At 35.2% G+C, this 21,237-nt stretch overlaps 1 protein-coding gene across 2 annotated transcripts in view; it reads left to right on the forward strand.

Moving 5' to 3' along the window:
- Positions 1-21,237, forward strand: part of LOC150109739 (solute carrier family 35 member F5) — a 456,325-nt gene that overhangs the window by 118,590 nt on the left and 316,498 nt on the right. For both annotated transcript variants that reach the window (XM_090409943.1, XM_090409951.1), the window contains exon 4: positions 2,947-3,015. In XM_090409943.1, the coding sequence (XP_090266069.1) occupies positions 2,947-3,015 (69 nt within the window). The remainder of the gene's footprint in view (positions 1-2,946; positions 3,016-21,237) is intronic.

Raw genomic sequence — 21,237 nt, forward strand, 5'->3', positions numbered from 1 at the left:
GTATCATAAGCAGGTTCATCTAGCACATATCTCACTACTGACCTCACTTTGTCTGTAAATTCTCTTAATATCTCTACTGCAAATGTTGATGCAAGTTGCTTTACAAAACATTCTGAGGTTGAAATAATCGCTGAAAATGAAAGTTTAGTGGGCCATGGTGGTGAAATGATTCAGTCTGCAAAAGATGAAGTAAATATAGCAAAAGATCCAGGGTTGTGGCTTGATTTCTCTGCTGATGACGTGGCTTATTGTACTGCTTGTGGATTCAGTGACTGTCAACACCACAATGGGCAATTTGACAAGTCTTACCAACATTTCAGTGGTGGCAAACCAGTAAGATACTGTTCGCAGAAACTTTTTGTTGGGACAAAAGCCAATGGTGAGGAATACAAGAGAGTGGTTATTGTATTCACCATCAACGGGATCAGTTTATTGTTTTGTTTGTAAACTGTTTGCTCCTAAAAATTTCTCACATTTTGTTACAAGAGAAGGGTTCAGTGACTGCTGAAATATTTTTGTAATTGATCAACATGAAAAATGCACTACTCACTGAGACTCTATGCTAACATACTTAACTCGCAGACAAGGTGTAGGGTTGGGACAACAGTTGGAAAAACAAATTCAGGAAGAGTGTGATTACTGGGAACATGTCCTGAGGTGTGTCATTGCTGTTATTCGTACATTAGCTGAATGTGGCTTGGCTTTTCGAGGAACAGAAGAAAGATTTGGCTCATTACAAAATGGGAACTTTTTAGGGCTGCTTGAGCTCATAAGTCAGTTTGATCCATTTTTAGCAGGTCACATTGCGAAATATGGAAATTGTGGCAAAGGAAATTCTTCTTATTTGTCCAAAGAGGTTGGACAGATAAGAAGAATTGGACAAAAAGTTGAACGAGTTCCTGTGAGGAACTCGTTCAACTGATGGCTCAAAAGGTCCACGTGCTTATTGTTGATGAAGTAAAATCTTCTGGTTATTTTAGTGTGTCAATTGATTCAACACCAGATCTGTCACATATCGACCAGTTAAGTGTTGTACTTAGGTACTTAAAAGATGGACAGCCTATTGAACGCTTTTTAACCTTTCTGGAAATGAAAAGCCATACCGGTGAGGAAATGGCAAATCGGGTGTTGCAGTACCTATGTAAAGTTTGTCAGCTAAACTTTTCAAAATGTAGGGGTCAGTCTTATGACAATGCTGCTAACATGTCTGGGTGTTATAAGGGGATGCAGCAAAAAGTTTTAGAAACAAACAAGTTTGCTATATATGTGCCCTGTGCAGCTCACTAAATTCGGTAGGCCAGTATGCTGTTGACTGCTGTCAAGAGGTGGTTAATTTCTTCTCTACAGTGCGGTTGCTCTATACCTTTTTTTCAGCCTCAACCAGCCAGTGGACAATTCTTAAAGGTTGTATTGGAAATGAAAATGTCTTAAAATCCCTCTCTGATACCAGATGGGAGGCACATGCTATGGCAACAGCAGCAATTTTGAAATCTTTTCTTCATATTTTAGAAGTGTTAGACTGTATAGCCGAAGACCAGTCACAAAAGGGAGACACTAGAAGAGAAGCAGATAATATTGCAAATAAGATGCAAGAGCTAGAATTCGTTTTTATGTTGAATTTTTGGGATGAGATTTTGCAAAATATTCATAGAGTAAGCCAAGTTCTACAGAATGAGAATGTCAACTTAAAAACATGTGCAGATCTGTATGGATCATTAGCTGACCAATTGTGCACTTCACGAAATGAATTTGAAAGATATGAAGCAGCTATAAAAGAAGTGCCACGATGTTGATTTCAAGGCAGCTCAAACTCGCAAACATATCAGAAGGAAGGTACCCAATGACGGAGATGCTCCAGAAATATATCTGAATGCCAGAGATAAATTTCATATCACCACCTTTTACACAATTGTTGACAAACTTGAAACAGATGAGAAGAAGAGGAGAGATATACAAAGAAATATCAGAGAGATTTTCTTTTCTAAGTGATGTGCCACATAATGCTACTTTAGTGATTTCATCATCTACTGAAATTGAAAGGTATTCTCAGTGTTGTCAAAAGTTGATTGATGCTTACCCAGAGGACTTGAACACTAATTTCTCAGCTGAGCTTCAGCAGTTTCACTCACATGTGCGCCATAAGTTCAGTGCAACAAAAAATGTAAAAACAAGATTCAGTAATGCTGAATTTTATAAAATAATTGTAGAAGACAATATTGAGTGTGCCTTTCCAAATGTAGATATTGCCTTTCATATATTTTTAACATTGATGGTCACAAATCTCTCAGCTGAGCGTTCATTTTCTCAGTTGAAAATGAATGCTCAGAATTTTATATTAAAAATCCCATCAGAACAACTATGCAACAAGGCAGGTTGAATGCCTTATCTCTACTAAATATAGAAGCAGATGTGTTACATAAAATTAATTTTGAGGATCTGATCGAAGACTTTGCAATTAAAAAAAAGTAGGAGAAAACTTTTCAAATCTAAATAAAGTTGAAGTATACAAAAATAAACATTATTTTCCATCTTACTATAAGTTTTGTTTCATTTTGAAAAATAAAAATTTATTTTATGGTTTATTATTGTTTATATTTTGAATTACATATATATAGGACACCAAAATCTTTTAAGTGCTTAGGGCCTCTATGGGTCTTAATCCGGCCCTGGTTCTCACACAGTGGAAGTGTTCTCCAAACAGTGATACAGCACCACTAATCACTTCATGGGACTCCTACTGACATATCATTAAAAAACTAAGTGTCTTTTGTGAGTAGGATTTTGCATAATTTGTCGAGTCCTGAAAATACTTATCATTAATTAATATCAGCATATAGAACTGTATAAAATATTGCTTGGTACCGTATATAATTAAAGGATTACTTTATATTTATATATATATATATATATATATATATATATATAATTATTTTTTTTTCTTTTCAGCTTGTTGATCCAAATGGAGAAATTCAAAATACTGAAAGAACTTGCTCTCTGAATGTGGAGCCTGTCTTAGTAAGTAGTATAAGTTGTTTGAAAATGAATAACCAGGAAAAAAAGTTGAATTGTATATTCATTGTCAGAGCGGGTTGTGGGGAGTATGATCCAGCTTGATTCATGAGGTTTTGTGCTGTGGCCTGAAAGTAGTAGTAATCATAATAAAAGTAAAATTAGAATTTAAGGCTACATTAGTTTTTCAACTTTGTAAAATGCAACAAAGAAAGCAAGACAGACATCTTCCAGTTGGTAGTCACTTGATCAGTTAGTCTTGTACAAATGTAATGGCATGAGAAATTATGGATCGAGCACTTTCAAAGTTCTCACATTTTATGTCAGAGTTATCTTATGAGGTGTTTGTATGAAATACTAGCATCACTTGTGAAGGAAACACTGTTGCTTCCTAAGCAAATTCAAATACTCACTAAAAACTTTTAACAACTTGCATTTTAGAAATTATGGACTTTTCAACCGTGTTATAAATAACTATTTTATTTTCTCAATGTTTCGACCTTCATATTAAGGTCATCATCAGGAGTATACACAAATATGCAAGAAAAAGCTGAGTTAAGTTTCACACAGTAAACTAAAAAAACAATGATTTGATCACCGGTTATTCTAATGGCATGACCTCTAGTGAAAAAAAAAAAATATATATATATATATATACACACAGAGATAAAATTACAATTAATTAATTATTTAGAAACTTCATAAAAGCTAAGTTCCATGAGAGAAACATTCTTTCTTATAGATAGTTTTCTTACAGTAACAGTGATGTCCTATTTTTAACATTACAATTGTTACATTAGATTTAAACCTGCAAAATTAAAAAGCTTAATCAACTCATCCAAAGACCCATTCCATCTGCTAACCCACCCTGACGTATACCGTATTTATTGCACTTGTAATCTGTCATATATAGGGGAAACGGGATGCACAATTCCTATTAGACAAAAGAAACATAAACAACACATTAAATATAATAACTATGGTGAAGCTGGCCTTTTTGATCATGACCTGAACACTTTACATTGAATTGACTGGAAAAGCACCAGTGTTTACATCACACCAAAACACGGTATGAATGCAAATTGAAGGAAGCCTGTGAAATTCTTATCAACTACCCCAATCTGAACAATAACGATGGTCTAAAAATCCCAAGCATATGGAAGGCACATATTCTACCCACAGAACCTTTATCCCTAAGAGTTAACTATAAACATGACTGTAGATAATCCATAATCCTAAATTTAATATAATAATTGTAATGTTAAAAATAGGACATCATTGTTACTCTAAGAAAACTATATATAAGAATGTTTCTCTCATGTTATCTTAAATAGAATTTAGCTTTGATGTGGTTTCTAAATAATTAATTTAAATTTTATCTGTGTGTGTGTGTGTATTTTTTATTTTTTTTTCACTAGAGGTTATGTCAGTAGAATAACCGGTGATCAAATCATTGTTTCTTTAGTTTGTGTGAAATGTAACTCGGTTTGTCCTTGTATATTTGTATATACTCCAGATGATAAACTTGTAAAATTCAATGTAGCTTGGAATTTTACAAGCGCTTTACATCGACTTTTACAGAGGTCACATCTCAAAAGTTTGTAATGTAAAAAAAACTTTTGTATAAAGAATGAATATAATCCTATGGAAAATTTAACCTGCCCAAAATGTAGTAAACAAAGAATGGCTAAAGTTAGTAACAACAAAAGAAAATGCTGTGTCACTGGAAACTGTATGTTATTGTTCTGAGTGCTTTGGAACCCTTTAATTACAAGCTCTGTGTATGCCCACCTTCAAGGTCGTTCTTAAGAGTCGGTGTGGATCAGTCAAGGTTCCGCTGTCCGACAAATCGGATTTTAGTAGTGCTAGGAGAAGAAAGAAATGGTCTGCTTTAACAGAAGATCAAGGAGTCGCGCTGAATTCTTTGGGCAGTCTCAACCCTTCATGCAAGGTTTCAGAGAAGGTGAAATAAAAGGGTGTGGAGAAGAATATCGGCAGTAGGAACCAGAGGACACGACTATATGGCGAGGCCATGCCAGAGGTCGAGGGAATGAAGAGAAGGTCGCCGATGAATATACCTGAGACAGTCTAGATCGGATGTCATTCCAGCTGGAGGTCAATCGAAGCCATTAATCGAACTACAGAGCTAACTTCAAGCGCCGGAAAAGTTGCACCTCCATCTGGATGAGATCACATGTGCTCTGTACGCTGAAACCTCATGCCAAGCTATGGAGTGCCGAAAATTTGCTTTCCAAAGCCCGCCACCATCCTGATGAGTTGCCAGTGAAGCAAGACACTGTAGAAGGAAGCCTAGTCTAGGAACTCTAGTGCAAATCCTTGAATGAGTGTGCGACACAGATAACGGATCCTATGTGAGTTTGTTCCTTTTTATATGTGCTGTATTTCTTTTATGTAATCTAGGAGATATAATTTAGATGGACTGATAAGATATAAGATACTAGGAATTAGCAGTGTCTATGAGAAAGTTTTGGCTTCTTAGTAAGTGGAATACTCTTATGTAATAACTTGATATAGCTAGTTAACTTCTTTATGAGTAAATTAGAGTTTTAATAATTTGATTCAACAAGCAGAGAAGTAAATGAGTAATTGTGCTATAAAGTTTGTTTAGAGGTGAAAAGGGAAGGGTTTTTTTTAACGCTAAAGTTTAATGGATAGGTAGAGAGAGAAAGTAACCTTCCTATCGTTTAATTGATGTACTTTTGTATTAGTGTAAATAAATGAGTTTTATTTATGTCAACAGAGTGCCACCTGATCTTTTGATTTACAATGCACTGTTCCTAAATAAACTTGGATAAGAGCAGGAAACAGATAAGGTATTAAAAAGTGTAATTTAAGTGCTTGAGAACTACAACTGTTTATTTATGGTAATTTTAATGAAGGAATTTATGCTAGAAAGTGAGAGAGGGAGAGATCTACCGGCTGTATTGCTGAGTCTTATGCCAAGAAAAGAATACTGGTGGCGCAGTCTAAACAAAAATAAATTTTCCAATACTCGTAGGCATATGACAAGAAGTGCGAAAGGCAGATAAAACCTTGTACAAAAGAGTAAGGTCACTAAGGTAGAATAAGCAACAAGATAAGATAGAGAATAAAATAAGATATTGCAAAGATTAAAGCGGAATAAAGCATAAAGATTAAAGATAGTAAATAACAATAGAGAACCAAGAATTTACAACAGTGCAGCAGCTGACAACGTAATAAGGTAGAAATAATATAAAGAGGCAAATGTATAGATTAAAGGTTACAATACGAATATAGAACATCTATTACAACCTTAATATGAAGGTCGAAATGTCGGGAAATTAAAATAGTTATTTATAACACGGTTGTAATGTCCATAATTTCTGAAATGAATGCTGATCACCATGCAACACTAAAAGAAAGGATTTAACAACTTGTGGACATGTCGCTTATGTTAGTATATATCAAAAAATCTTATCGATGTTTCTTCAAGAAACAATTTCTACAACAGAAGCTGTCAAGTGAATCGAAGCCCTCAGTTTCTTTCTATCCTTCGAAATTCTTTTTTCATGAACACAGTTTCAGCTGAGTATTTTTTCCTTAAATCTTTAATCTAGGCTCCATCTTTTATGAGGTCTTTCTCTTGGTCTCTTTCCCCTCAGTTTTCATTTCACACACACAAACAGGGATTGTTCAACTAATGAACAGTCCTTAATGGGTACCCATTTGGCTAAAAACTATCAACCTTGTTTATGTAACAGCCAAATATTGCATCTACACTGAGAAAGAAACTTAGATGTATGAGTAGGAGGTACTAGAGCTATCGCATAAGCCGAATATGAATTCGGTGATGGAGTGATGAGATATCAGCAGAGATGCTAAAAGTCTGTTCACCTGAACTGGCTGTTCCTTTCACTAGTCTGTATAAGTCTCAGCACAGGAAAGATTCCACACTAGTGAAAAGAATGTATGATAATCCCATTACATAAGGGTGGTTTTAAGACTGGTGCATCTATTGACATATCTCTTTGGTAGTAGCGGTGAAGATCTTGGAAAAGTTGGTAAGAATCTGCATACAGAAATAAATTAACAATCTATATTTTGCAATGAAAGCATGAGTTTACTAAATTAGTGTCTGGTTTGAGTAACTTGCTTATATTTTATAATGTTACAGTGGAGTTAGACAAGGGGAATGGATACACCATGTTGACAGAATTCAGCATGGAAGACTGTTGCATAAGTTGGAGTATATGAGAATAGATTACAAAAAATTTGAATAATAGGATAGCTGACTGACAGATAACAAAAAGTGGTATATGGGGAATTTGAGCTTACAAGATTTAAGGCGACCAGTAATATACCCCAGGAATCAGTCCTAGTCCATTTTCATTCAATCTTTATGTTAATGATATTGCGAAGAATTTAGCAGATGAAATACAGCTATTTGCTGATGATGCTAAAGACAGGTAATTCAGGTGGGAGATGAATTTCTTGAGGTTGCTTAAGGGTCAAAGTCAAATAACTGGAAGGAGACCTCCACATTGTTTTTCAGGAATGCGGAGAACTGACTGGAGCTTCTGAACTAATGTACAATCCTCAGCTTCATGTGGTGCACCCTATTAGTAGGTATCTACTGGGTAAACGAATGAGAATCGGCTGGCAATTTGGGACATAGCTGACCAATTTGTACTCTCTATGCTTAAACCACAAATGCATATAATGGTACAACATGATTACATTTCATGCTGTTCTTGGGCAACAAGGCCCCCACTTTTTTTTTCGTCAGGGAACCAGGGTTGAACAGTGAAAAGTCAGCTACTGGAACAAGCTCCAACTCAACATCTAACATTAGAACTGAAGATAGGCACCATCAATATAAGGAGTATTAATGGAAAGGAAATCGAACTTGCAGAAGAATTGGAAAAGTGTCGTGTGGATATGATAGGATATTATTTTCAGGCAATAATGGTCAAGGAAAAGTAGTAGCAATATCATTTAACATCAAACATGAAGATAAACTTATTGATTAAAAGAAAGTTTTAGTAAACTTATGTGGGCAAACATCAAAATGGGAACATGGACAATGTAACTTATTTGTGTCTATTTATTTACTTATTTATGGTCCCACAGAAGGTTCTTCCAAGGAAAAAGTGGAGGAATTTTTTGAGTCACTAGAACAGGCAGCTAAAAAAAAGAAAATGGGAAAAAGTGATTGTTGTTGGAGATCTGCACAGCAGAGTAGGAAATGACATCCCACCAGGCATATGGGAAAATTTGGAGAAAAGGCAAAGCTAATAACAATGGTAAGTATTCACTCAACTTCTGCTCAGGACACAGAATAGTCATTATTAACACCATGTTTCAACATAAAGATGTGCACAAGTTCACATGGAGAGAAGAAAGAACAAATAAGAAAAGCCTCATTGACTACGTCATTGTTGATGGTGATGCTCATTCAGGATACAAGACTTGTACAGAGGATTTGAAATTGAAAGTGACTATTACTTAGTACTAAGCAGGATAAAAATGGATATCACATTGAAAAGAACAGTATGTAAGAAAATTTTATAAAGAATTAAAGTTGAGCAACTTTACAATTAGATAACAGAAATGAAAGAGGAGAAAGAATATTAGAATTTTGTAAAGCAAACAATCTATTTATCTGTAATACCCTTTTTTTCCATAGACCTTCCCACAAATATACATGGACCTCACCAGATGGTACAATAAAGAACTGTGTTGATTACATTATAATCAAACACAATTGGAAATCATCAGTGCAGAATGTTAGAACTTTAAAAACTCCAGACTTCGACACTGACCATGAACTGCTTGCAGCAAAAATTAAACTAAAATTCAAGTATCGTAAATCATGAGCTCCTATCAACAAAGTGAACCTGTCAAAACTGAAAGAGAAAACTATGCAAGATAACTATCAGACACTAATTTGAAATGAGTTTAGAAAATTTTCCTATGACAATATAGGAAATACATGGAATCAAGATAAAAAAAATTGTTACAAGTACTGCAAGAAACATACTTGGTACAACATCAAGACCAAATCATGAATGGATAACCCCTGAAATTCTAAATACTTTAGAAGAAAAAAGAACAGCAAAGCATATATTAAATATAAAAAATACAGAAGAAAATAAATGACATTATAAGAATCTTAAAAACAAAATTGATAAAATATCCACATCTGCCAAAAATAACTGGTTGGAGGAAAAAGCAAAACTGTGCTAAGAAGCTAATAAAATTAATGATAATAAAACGGTATACAAAATTATCAAAGAATTAACTAAGATCTATAAAGATAAACCATTAACAATGAAAGATAAAAACAATCTAGAAACTGGGTCAATACAAAATATTAAAATAATTTTGAAGGACTACTATCAAACATTATTTCAAAAAGAACAGGAGGAGGAAAGTATAATGGAAAAGATGATATATGAAAAGGCACCACCCATAACTACAGCAGAAATTATAAATGCAATAAACCAAATGAAACTTTCAAAAGCTACGGGTAAAGATGAAATATCTATAGAACTATGGAAATATGGTGGCAAGGAAGCTATTAATTTCTTAATGAATTTATTTAATCAAATTCTTTATACTGGAGTAATCCCAACTGACTGGAAAACAGGAATTATTATACCAATTCACAAAAATGGAGAAAATAGAATATGAAAATTATAGACCCATAACACTCTTTAGTCATACTTATAAACTATTCATTCGAATTATACAAAAGAGAACACAAGTGCTTATAGAAAAAATCATAGAGGAAAACCAAGCAGGATTCAGGCCACATAGATCCACCATAGACCATATCTTCACCATTAATAATATAGCAGAAAAATATTGGGAATATAACCTGCCCATATACTGTTGTTTTATAGATTTTAAGCAAGCCTTTGATTCAGTTAATGGAAACAAATTAATCACTATCCTAAAAATGGATTCAGATATTTTAACACTGATTACAAATTATTATGGAGACACCAAAGCTTTTATTAAAATGAACAACATTAAAACCGAGGATTTCAGAGTGGAAAGGTGTAATGCAGGGATGCCCTCTCTCACCTCAACTCTATCATCTTCCTAGAAGAAGTCCGTAAAACCATAGCTGATGAACCAGGTGTAAAAATCAATGGTACCAACATTAATCGCATAAAATACGCAGATGATATCATTATTTTAGCAGATTCTAAACCACAGCTAGAAAAAACTATTAATATTTTAAATGACTCGTAAAACTTATGGTATGAAAATAAATCATCATAAAACAAAAATAAAGATAGGTAGAGAAGAAGAAAATATTTCTATAAATCTCGAAAGTCATCTGCTGGAACAAGTTAATAAATATGTTTATCTTGGCAATCTTATATCTAGTAACCTCAACAATATGAAAACAGTAAAACACAGGCTAAACCTAGGTTGGACCAACATGAATAAACTAAATAAAATATGGAAAAATAAAAAAATCCCAATGAGTCTAAAATTAAGATGATATAAAACAATTATTATCCCAACGGCTACTTATACTTATTCTTCAGAAGCTTGGAGATTAACTCAACAACCAATCAAGAAATTTCAAGCATTTGAAATGAAATGCCTCAGAAAAATTAATAACACCCACTGGATGGAACACAAGACTAATGATCAAGTCAGAACAGATTTAAACTTCACAGATAATATAATAGACACAATCATTAAGCATCAACTGAGATGGTTTGGTCATATTCAGAGAATGGCCCCTTGTAGACTCCCATATTTAGCTCTGAATGGATATATAGGAAGAAAAAGACCTAGAGGCAGACCAAGAAGTTCTTGGATAAAGTTGCTGAAAGAACATTCCCATCTACCCAGCTATAGAGTCATAAGTGAGATGGCTAAAGATCGTGATTAGTGGAGAACCTTTCTTCTTAGTGGACTCAACCCATTATCAAGTGGATGAGATGAGATGAACTTTACAAGTAAATTGTAGACTTGACTATAGAAATATTATTGAAGAAAAAATGAAACAAATTGAAAACATGAATCAAACCTTGGAGTCTCAGTGGCAAACTCTGAAAAAGACATTGATTGATTCAGCTAGGGAGGTATGGGGTGAAATTGTCTGCAAGGAATCAAAAAATAAGAACACCATGGTGAACACAAGGAGTTGAAGAAGCAGTCCTGGAAAAGAAGGAACATACCAAAAGTTCCTAGCAAATAAATTGGCAGATGCCCTCTGCCAATTTATTTGCAAGAATACAGAGAAAAATGTAAGAGCTAAGCTAAAAGTAGCTATACAAAAGTCATGGGAAGACTTTGGAAAGAATATTGAAAATAAATATCAGTAAGGCAAAATGTTCTTGAGGCTGTTGAATATTGATATAAAACGAACTTCTTTTAGCTCTTCCTCAATCTGCTTTGTCGCTAATGGTGCAATAACATTGGCTATTATTGCCTTTCACTTTGTTTGTGAACACCTGAATTTATCATTGAAAATTTTTTTCACGATGGTTGTCCACGGAGTTAAAGCTGTGGTTATGCACAGCTGTGTGATTAGCGAAGGTTGCTTCATGTGCTGCCAGTGATAACTCTTTTTCCCTTTCACTCTTAGTTTTCACAATTAAAAAATTACTTATACTGCATTTGGAAGCTTTACTTCAAACAGCAGCTTTGTTTTTTCGTTTTCACGTGGTTGACTACTTCTGACCGACCACCATGCGAAATGCAAATTTACAGTTACATAAAGCACATTCCACATTTTCATCTACACCTTTAATGAAAGGAAATTCTCTTCTAATATTATCATTATTACTGCACTTACGTTTCGGCATTATAGGGATAGAAAATTTAAATAAAAATAAAAATTTAAACACGCAAAGTATTGATCAAATAAGATACTGTTATAACAGAAGCATGGGAAAAAAAGAACATCGCCATTAGTTATTATTAGCAGGGGCGAATGCTGGTCTTGAATTCACGCTTGCTCTTGTTATCATTTAGGGAGTGAGAGGTGTGATCGAAGTCTGATTAGCAGAATAATGAATTACTTACCATTTAAAACTACTGTATTTTCCGGTGTATAAGACACACCCAAGAAATTTAGTACAATATTCTGGAAAAAACCTAAACTTTAAAGTGATTTTTAAAAAAAAATGGATAAAATAATAGGTAATTTTTAATAGTAAACTGACCTTTCAGAAACCTGCAAAACCCATGTCACTGTCATCTGACTCTTCTCTATCATCATTAATTTCTTCTCTTTCTTCTTCCTCTTGTTCTTCATCATCATCATCTTCATATAAGAAATGATCTTCACTTCCATCAAGGGCGTTGCTAATTCCACATTTCAAGAAAGATTTCACGCGCTAGAAGTCACGTGAAGGTCACGCATCAATTTGATTGCACCATTAACCGCCTACAAAGATCTTGGAACATAAAGGGGAGTGTGTATGACTTTGAAAAGAGGAAACAATCTTTACCTTCATTATATAAGATGCACCCCATTTTTAAGATGAATTTTTAAGGTAAAAAAGTGGGTCTTATACACCAGAAAATACGGTATATATTTAGAAATTTATGCACATTTAATCATACAAATATAACATTTATTTTACAAATGATATTCTATCTTTTTCAATTTAGCTACTTGAATACAAATTCTACCCTGCGGTTCTTCTTTATTAACTGGTCAATAACATCGTCATAAAAAAGTTGGTTGTAACTTAATTTTCCCAAGCAACACGCACACTTGTATAGGCTGGCTGAAGCTCACTGGCTAGAGCTACGTTGACTGTGTATGGCCTGTGTTTAAGCTACAGAGTGAGACTACGAGGGGGATACGTGGCAGTTTTTGGCTATGCACCATTAACACATGGAATCATTATTAAGAGAAAAAAAAGAATTATTTTAAACATATATATTTCTCAATAAATTATATATTATGTATGCATTCTTCTACTCAAATTGTGATAACTCCTTCATTTGAATAGTTTGCAAATTCGTGGCCGATCTCCTGAATCTTCATTCAGCTTTGTATATGAATGTACGTTGCGAGCCTGCAACAACGCGAAGAACATACGATAGTGACTGATTAAAAAAAAAAAAGTAAATTAAGGGGATAAAAATCCCTTATTATTTTACAGCCAGTATGCGAAACTCTGAGGTCGAAAACTATGATCTAAGAACTCTTAGATCGTTTTACAGTGATATAATTGCTTTAATAATGTACGGAAGTTATAATACCTATAATAAATATAATTTTTTTTAGCTTTCAAATTCTTAAGTATGGATCATTGGTTAAAGACTGGATTTATAAAACGCACAAAAGAGAGCAATATAGCAGATACAAGTAGCTGTAAGCAACAAGAAAATGTTTATTGTATCTGGATCAAATGAAATTGTTAATGAAATGTGAATTTTCATGGATGGGAAATGAAGAACCTATTCCATTATGTGTCATTCGTGGTGGAACTTTAAAAAATGAAAGCATGAAACCATCTAATTTAAATCACCATTTTGAATCGAAACATAATGAATACAAGAATAAACCTGTAGAATTTTTTCAAAACAAACTAAAAAATTTAAGCATCTCAAAAAATGAGGTCGATCATGTCAGGAGGTGAAAATCAAAGGCTTTAGAAGCTGCAATCATCTGTCACTATTAATAACAAAAAGTAGTGCAGCAGAAACAATACAGTGGTAACTTTGGTAAAACCTGTAGCAAGAAACATTAGCAGAAATTATGATCGGAGATAATGCAAAAATTCTCTTGATCAGATTTGCCTTTCAAATAGTACTGTTAATTGAAGAATCACTGAAATGGCTGAAAATATAAAACAAACATTGTTATCTGATATACGTAAGAGTCATTATTATGTATTGCAGGTCGATGAATCCACCGACACTACAAATTTTGCAAATCTTCTGGTGTTTGTTAGGTACAAAAAAAATCAAAAACTTCATGATGACCTTATATTTTGCCAACCCTTGCCAGAACATACAACAGGAGAAGAAATGTTCAACAATATAAATACATTTATGCATCAAAACAAGCTTGATTGGAATAAGTACAGACGGAGCAAAATCCATGGTCAGATCTAATAAAGGGTTTGTGTTCGAGGATTCAAGCTGTTGCACCAGATGTTGACATACTACTGCATGCACAGGGAGACTTTGGCTAAAAATGAAGCTGTAAAAATTATATTAAAAGGCTGTCCTCTAAATGCCAGACTTTTCTCTCAACTTTGTGAAGATGTTGGGAGAATAGCATCCAGAAAGACAGCTGAGATCAAAATTCTGGATTGGAATGGAAGAACTTAAGATAGAAAAGAATGAAATAAGACAGTGCTATACTTTGCAGTACAGGAGAAGTATCTCAGTTTTTGGTTAATACCATTTTCATACCATTGGACTATCTTCAGAAGCACATAAAGCAGCAGAAGTTGTTAGCATTATATATCGTAATATTTGCTCTGGTCAGATGGAATTTAATTAATTTGGGTTTTAATTTATTGTCATTTCAGCATTAGTTTCAATTTGTAGTGATAAAAAAATTAGACACAAGATAAGCCATTTACTAACTTTTGACACATTCATTGGTTTTTCATAGAGATATCTCCTTTTAATATCCTTTGCATGAATTTTTCACAGCCATTGTAATAGTTTTCATGAAAATAATAGAAATATTGGCAATTGAAAATTCATCTCTGAATAATTTCAAACTAAAATGTAGGTAAACAATTATAAGAGGCTAAGCCAATGCCTAATTGATCAGAACCAAAATTACTGCATTACACTAGATACATGGTAATGCAGCACTTTTCATCCTTTCAATGTCATGAACTCAGGACTGGTTGATAACCCTCCCCCCTTGTTTCCACTCTTGCTGTAATTCCTTTAATAAATGATGTCACTGTATTCATTTATTAAAGTGCTTTATCTGTTATCTGGAGGTTGGTAGCCATAGTTACTTGTTTCCTGCTTTGGTCATCTCTAAAGATTTGGATGGTATTTTGGTTGGATCATTGCTCTGTGTTCTTGGTATAATTGTGTTTCAGCTAATCTTTGTCCCTCCTTCCTTCTAGTGTTCCTATGATGATGATATTGGTGTCTTTCTCATACCATATGCTAAGCATTTCATTTCTCTTTTCAAATTCTTTGTTTATAACTTTTTCCATTCAAAATTTACATCATTCTTTTTATTAATCACATCTTGAAAAACTGCTATCTGCTTTTTTTTTTTTCCTCTTCTTTTCTAGTGACTTCTTATCTAGTGACCCTTGTTTCTGAGGCATGTACATAAACATAAGTTAATTGGTTGCATTCTGGTATTAATATTAACTCTTTTGTGATTTTATGTTAAGAAAAGGCCATTTGACTATTTGTTCTCTTTTAATTTCTTGTTCACATTTTCGATCACAAGCATGGACTTGGCTAATAGTTCTGTAAACTGCACAGAACTATTACTCACTGAAATTCCAGTGAATTTCTTTTTTTTTTTTTTGTTAATCAGGTGATCCTTTACCCCCTAAATTTTTTAACATTTCATTTGTAACTAAATCTGGATCTGGTGTTTTATTTAAGTCATCTTCTCCATTTTCTACTGTCACTATACACTGCTTGGAAAGAAGTCAGTGGATATCACCATGGGCAAAATGCATCTCGCCATGTAATTAGTTACATGTTTGTACCCGGTATATATTGGAGGAATATGATGCTCCCAAGTCGGTGCAAGTATGTCCAGGTGAAATGGCTGCGAGAAGGGAACTGATTTTGATAGAATGTCATGTTCAAGGCCCATCTCTTCAACAATCAGTGATACCATACTAAGACGGAAGCACAGGAAATCAACTGTAAGTGGTACCTGTAGTGGATGGCTTACTGAATGTGACTGTAGGGTGCTATGAAGGAAAATATGTAAAAACCACCATTTGTTAGCCGATATATATTGAATGAGGAGTTCCGGACATTGACCGGAACACAATTTTGCACAAAGACATTCAGAACTGAGGCTCACAACATGGGTTTCCATGGTAGGACCACAATATGCAAGCCCCACATTAACTGAACCAACCTGCATCATCAATTTCAATGGTAGTTGAAATTGATGTGTGAATCAAAAAATTGTGTGTGTGTATACAGTGGGACGTGGAAGCTTGGAAAAGCTGTATAGAGCAACAAATTAGGCAATTTGTTGCTCTATACAGCTTTTTCCTTCTACCGAATTACCTTCTACCGAGCAGATGGATGGGTGTGATGGATGCCCAGTGAATGTCTCTTACCAGAGTTCATAACCTAGCTAAATTCAAAGGTGGCAGTGTGATGGCATGGTCCTGTTTTTCCTGGTTTGGCCTCTTATTTTTGTTTGTGGTACCGTGAACATTGAACTCATAGAGATATCTGAACATTCTGGACATTGCAATGCTTCCTACTTTGTGACATTTCTAAGGAACTGAGCATTGTCTTTCAGCCAGACAATGGACTGTCATAAGGCTGTTGCTGTAACTGTTTGGTTTGTAGACATGAACATCTTCACACTTGACTGGCCTCCACAGAACCCTGATGTGAACCCTATTGAACATCTGTGGGATGAACTGAAATGTTGGGTGAGGTCAAGGGATGTCTGCCCTAAACAGTCCAGGACCTGATTACATGCCTACAAGTAGAATGGTCCAAAATTCCCATTGATCACTATCATACACTTGTGGAAAGTATACCCCGTCGGATTGCTGTAGTCATCACAGTGAAAGGAGGTCCTACATCTTATTAAGATGGGCATCTTAATAAGATCCTCACACTATAGTGTCCATTGGCTTCTTTCCGAGCAGTATAATGAAGCTATTAAAAATGCACTTTTAAATAACAATCTGCAGTCATTTCCTCACTTGTTCTGATATTTCTTTTCTTCTTCTAATCATCCGGACATACAGATATTAGTCATCTGTAGACTCACTGATCTCTGGGCACAAACTATGAAAAAGTTTGTAATCCATGTGGTCAGTTAAAACATTTCCAGAGTATTTGATCATATCTGGCATAGCCCACTTACCAAATCTTATGGTTTGTAGTCCACTCTTTACAGTAGGGTTGCCAGTTTCCTCTTTTGTCATTCACTATAATCTCAGAGTTTCCCCCCATTGCTGAAGTGTCCTAGGAGCCTTGGTGTGTGCTCTCTCTCACACACACACACACCTATTCATAAATGACTATCTTCTCTTACTCTCTTACTAAGCTTAAACCTTTCCATAGTTTTGCTAATCATAGACTCTTCATTCTTCTTTCTCATTTGACAAACCTTGCAGTGCTGATGGTGCAATCCAAGTTAATTGGTAATCTCTCAGAGTTATCCAGCTACTTTCTCATAGATGTTCTGTTTCTTTTTCTCTTCTACAGGTAATTTTCCATGTCTTGGGGAATTTCATCATGATCAATTATTCTGAATCCACTATCGGATGAAGGTCTTTTCAAGACCTTCTCCCTATCTCCAGATGTTCTATGAAAAATCTCATCCCTGCTAATCTGGCAATTAACCCTTACCAACTTATATGTCTTGATCATCTCTCTCCCCTCTTCTTTCTGTACACTAGGCTCTGTAATTTGTATTCTCTCAATCTGGCCTCATATTCTACATTACAGAGACCAGAAACCAACTTTGTCCACGAAAGTCCCTATCCACCACATGCCCCAAATCCTTCCAAAATATCCCCAACATTCCTATACTCTGCATCCCATCTTTGCTTCCCAAATTTTAAAATCTTACACTTTGTAACATTAAAATTACACCACCCCCACACACACATACGTGCATTGCCCATTGAGGCAGTCTATTTAGGTCCTCTTGCAAAGCTACAACATCTGCTGTACTTCTCATAGCTCTTCCCAACTTTGCATCATCTATAAACAACTGTATAACATTCCAGTGTCATTTACATACAAATAAAACAACAATGGCCCCAAAAACAGAGCTCTGGGGCATGCCCCTAGTGACCATTCTTTTCTGCAGTATCACTCCCGCATACACAACCTGTTGATACCTATCAGACTGCCAATCTCCAGTCCCATCTGTTCCAATTTAACTACTAGTTTGTCATGTGGTAATCTATCAAGAGCATTTGCAAAATCTAAATATACTTCTGTATATGCATACCCCTTGTCCATTGTATTTGTCATCTTGTTATAATAAGTAAGCAGATTGCTAAAACACGATCTCCCTTTAGCAGACTCATGCTGTCCATTAAAGAGAATTCTATTGCTGTCTACCCAGTTCTGAATCCTTGTTCTCACTAGCTTCTTCAACACCTTGACTTACCACAACTCCAGACAAGCAGATTGGCCTATAATTTTAAACCTATTTTTTTATCATCTTCTTTAAGAAGCAGAACAATTTTGCCAGTTTCCATTCCTTTGGACCTGGGCTAATCTAAGACATTTTGTTGAAAATGTATGTTAAAGCTGAAGTTATAGTTGAAGTGTTAAATGAGCATTTCATTAGGGAAGTAAATTTCCTTGAGGGAAGTTTACTTCCCTAATGAACTGCTCATTTAACACTTCAACTATATCCTCCTCAGTGCTTATCATTCCCCCATTATCACTGACCAACATCATCCTCCCATAATCATTCTTCCTTCTGTTGGCCACATATCAATAAAACTCTGGGATTTCACACTTTTGCTACCCTTACTAAGTAAGTCACCGTCCTTGCTTACTTTTTGTACTGCTCATATGATTATCTTCACTCTTCTGCCACCTCCACAATGCCTTTTTCTTCCAGATTGCACATTGCACCTCTTCAGTCATCCATTTTACACCAACTTTATTTAATCTCCTGATCTTTGGAATACACTGTCATTGCCTCTTCCAGATAATTCCTGAGTAGAGACCAGTCAGCTTTGATTTCCTTCCCGTCAAAGCTGTATAACTGAGAGGAATCCTCCACATAGCCTTTAAAGGAATGTGGAGAACCGACCAGGGCTTCTGACCTAATGTCCAATCCTCACCTTCTCGTGGTGCACCCTGCTGGGTATCTACTTGGATACTGAACGAACGAGGATGGGCTGGCAATTTGGGATTTAGCCGACCAAATTGTATTCTTATTGGTTAAACCAAAATAAAAATTAATGATGGTACAACATGACAAAATTTCATGCTGGCTGGGGCGTCGCCCGGTTAAACAAGGCCCCCGTTGTTTTCGCCAGGGAACCAGGGCAAACAGCGATAAGTCAGCTACTGGAACAAATCTGAAAACAAACCCCAACTCAACATCACCAGAGTTAAAGATTGATACTATCAACATAAGAAGCCTGAATGGCAAAGAAATGGAGCTAGCTGAGGAATTAGATAACTACCAGATCAACATAATAGGGGTGACTGCAACAAAAAAGACCAAAACAGGTGAGATCTTTCTGAGCAATAAATACAAAATGTTATATTCAGGCAATGACAATCAAGGAAAAGAAGGAGTAGCCATAGTTATTCAAAACAAAATATGAGGCTAATCTTCTTGAATGGCAGTCAGTCTCAAGTAGAGTAATGTGGGCAAATATGAGAATGGGGAACTGGACAATGAGACTTATTTGTGCCTATGGTGCCACAGAAGGTTCTCCAAGATAGAAGTGGAGGAATTTTTTGAGGTTTTAGAAAAAGCAACTGACACAATGAAAAAGGAAAAGTTGGTCCTTGTTGGGGATCTAAATAGCAGAGTAGGAAATGATTGTGAGACATACAAAAATATTTTGGGAAAATTTGGAGAAAAGAGCAAAGCTAATAATAATTGCAAATATCTGTTGGACTTCTGCTCAGGACATGGACTGGATATTACTAACACCATGTTTCAACATAAAAATGTGCACAAATTCACATGGAGAGAAGAGGCTAGGAATAAGAAAATTCTCATTGACTATGTTATTATTGATAGTGATGTTTTCTCCCTGGTGCAGGACACCAGAGTGTACAGAGGATTTGAAATTGGAAGTGATCACTATTTAGTCTTGAGCAGGATAAAATTTAATTTCATATTGAAAAGAATAACATGTAAGAAAGTTTTAAAGCGAATAAAAGTTGAGGTGCTCTCAGATGTGAACTGTAGACTAAAATACACAAAGATTATTGAAGAAAAAATGAAAGAGTTCGAGAACAGGAATCAAACCTTGGAGATTCAGTGGCAAACTTTGAAGAAAACATTGATTGATTCTGCCAGAGAGGCATGTGGTGAGGTTGTCTGCAAGGATAAAAAAATCAGAACTCCCTGGTGGACACAGGAAATTAAAGAAGCAGTGAAGGAAAAGAAGAAAGCATATCAAAAGTTCCTGGCAAATAAGTCGGCTTGTGCTTTTAGAGAATATAGAGACAAATGCAAGAATGCTAAGCACTGTGTAAAACTAGCTAAATAAAAGTCATGGGAGGACTTCAGCAAGAATATAGAAAATAAATATCAAGAAGGTGGCAAAATATTCTGGAGGTTGGTGAAGAAGCTTAGGAATGGAGGAAAGAGTGCTGTAAAAGGAGTTAGAGATGATAAAGTTGACATGAACTGGAGAAAAAGATATCCTTGAAGTATGGAGTAATTACTTTGAAAAACTGCTAAATGAAACAAGCAGTGATGACAGCACAGTGGTAAAAAACACTGACCAGTCATGCAGTCAGGAATACATATCCATACTTGAAGTAGAAAAAGCCATCAAAAGCTTAAAATGTGGAAAGGCAGCAGGAGTAGATGATATTCGACCAGAAATGCTGAAGTATGGTTGAATAAGAGTCTTACAGTGGCTGCACTGCATAGTTCAGAAAGCCTGGACAGAGGGACGAATTCCCGATGATTGGAGTAGAGCTCTCATAGTACCCATATATAAAAAGGGAAATAAAACCGAATGTCAGAATTACAGAGGTATTTCCCTACTGAGTGTTTCTGGCAAGATCTATGCAAGTATACTTGAGAAACGGTTGAGAAGGATTGTGGAAGAAAAGCTTGGTGAAGAACAAGCTGGATTCAGGCCAAACAGAAGCTGTCAGGATCAGATCCTCACTTTACGACAAATAGTCGAGAAAGCATGGGAATATATCAAAGATCTGTATTTAAGTTTTGTCGATTTGGAAAAGGCATATGATAATGTGCCAAGAGAGAAGCCATTAAATACGCTGCAGTTATGTGGTGTGAATGGGGCATTATATCAAGCAATACTTAGTCTTTATTTGAGTTGTAAGTCAGCAGTTAGAATTGAAGGAAGTACAGGAAGATGGTTTAATGTT

Source organism: Typopeltis vanoorti, chromosome 2, assembly GCF_054136105.1.
Source record: "Typopeltis vanoorti isolate ZY-2024b chromosome 2, IOZ_Tvanoo_1.0, whole genome shotgun sequence".
Lineage (NCBI taxonomy): Eukaryota > Metazoa > Arthropoda > Arachnida > Uropygi > Thelyphonidae > Typopeltis > Typopeltis vanoorti.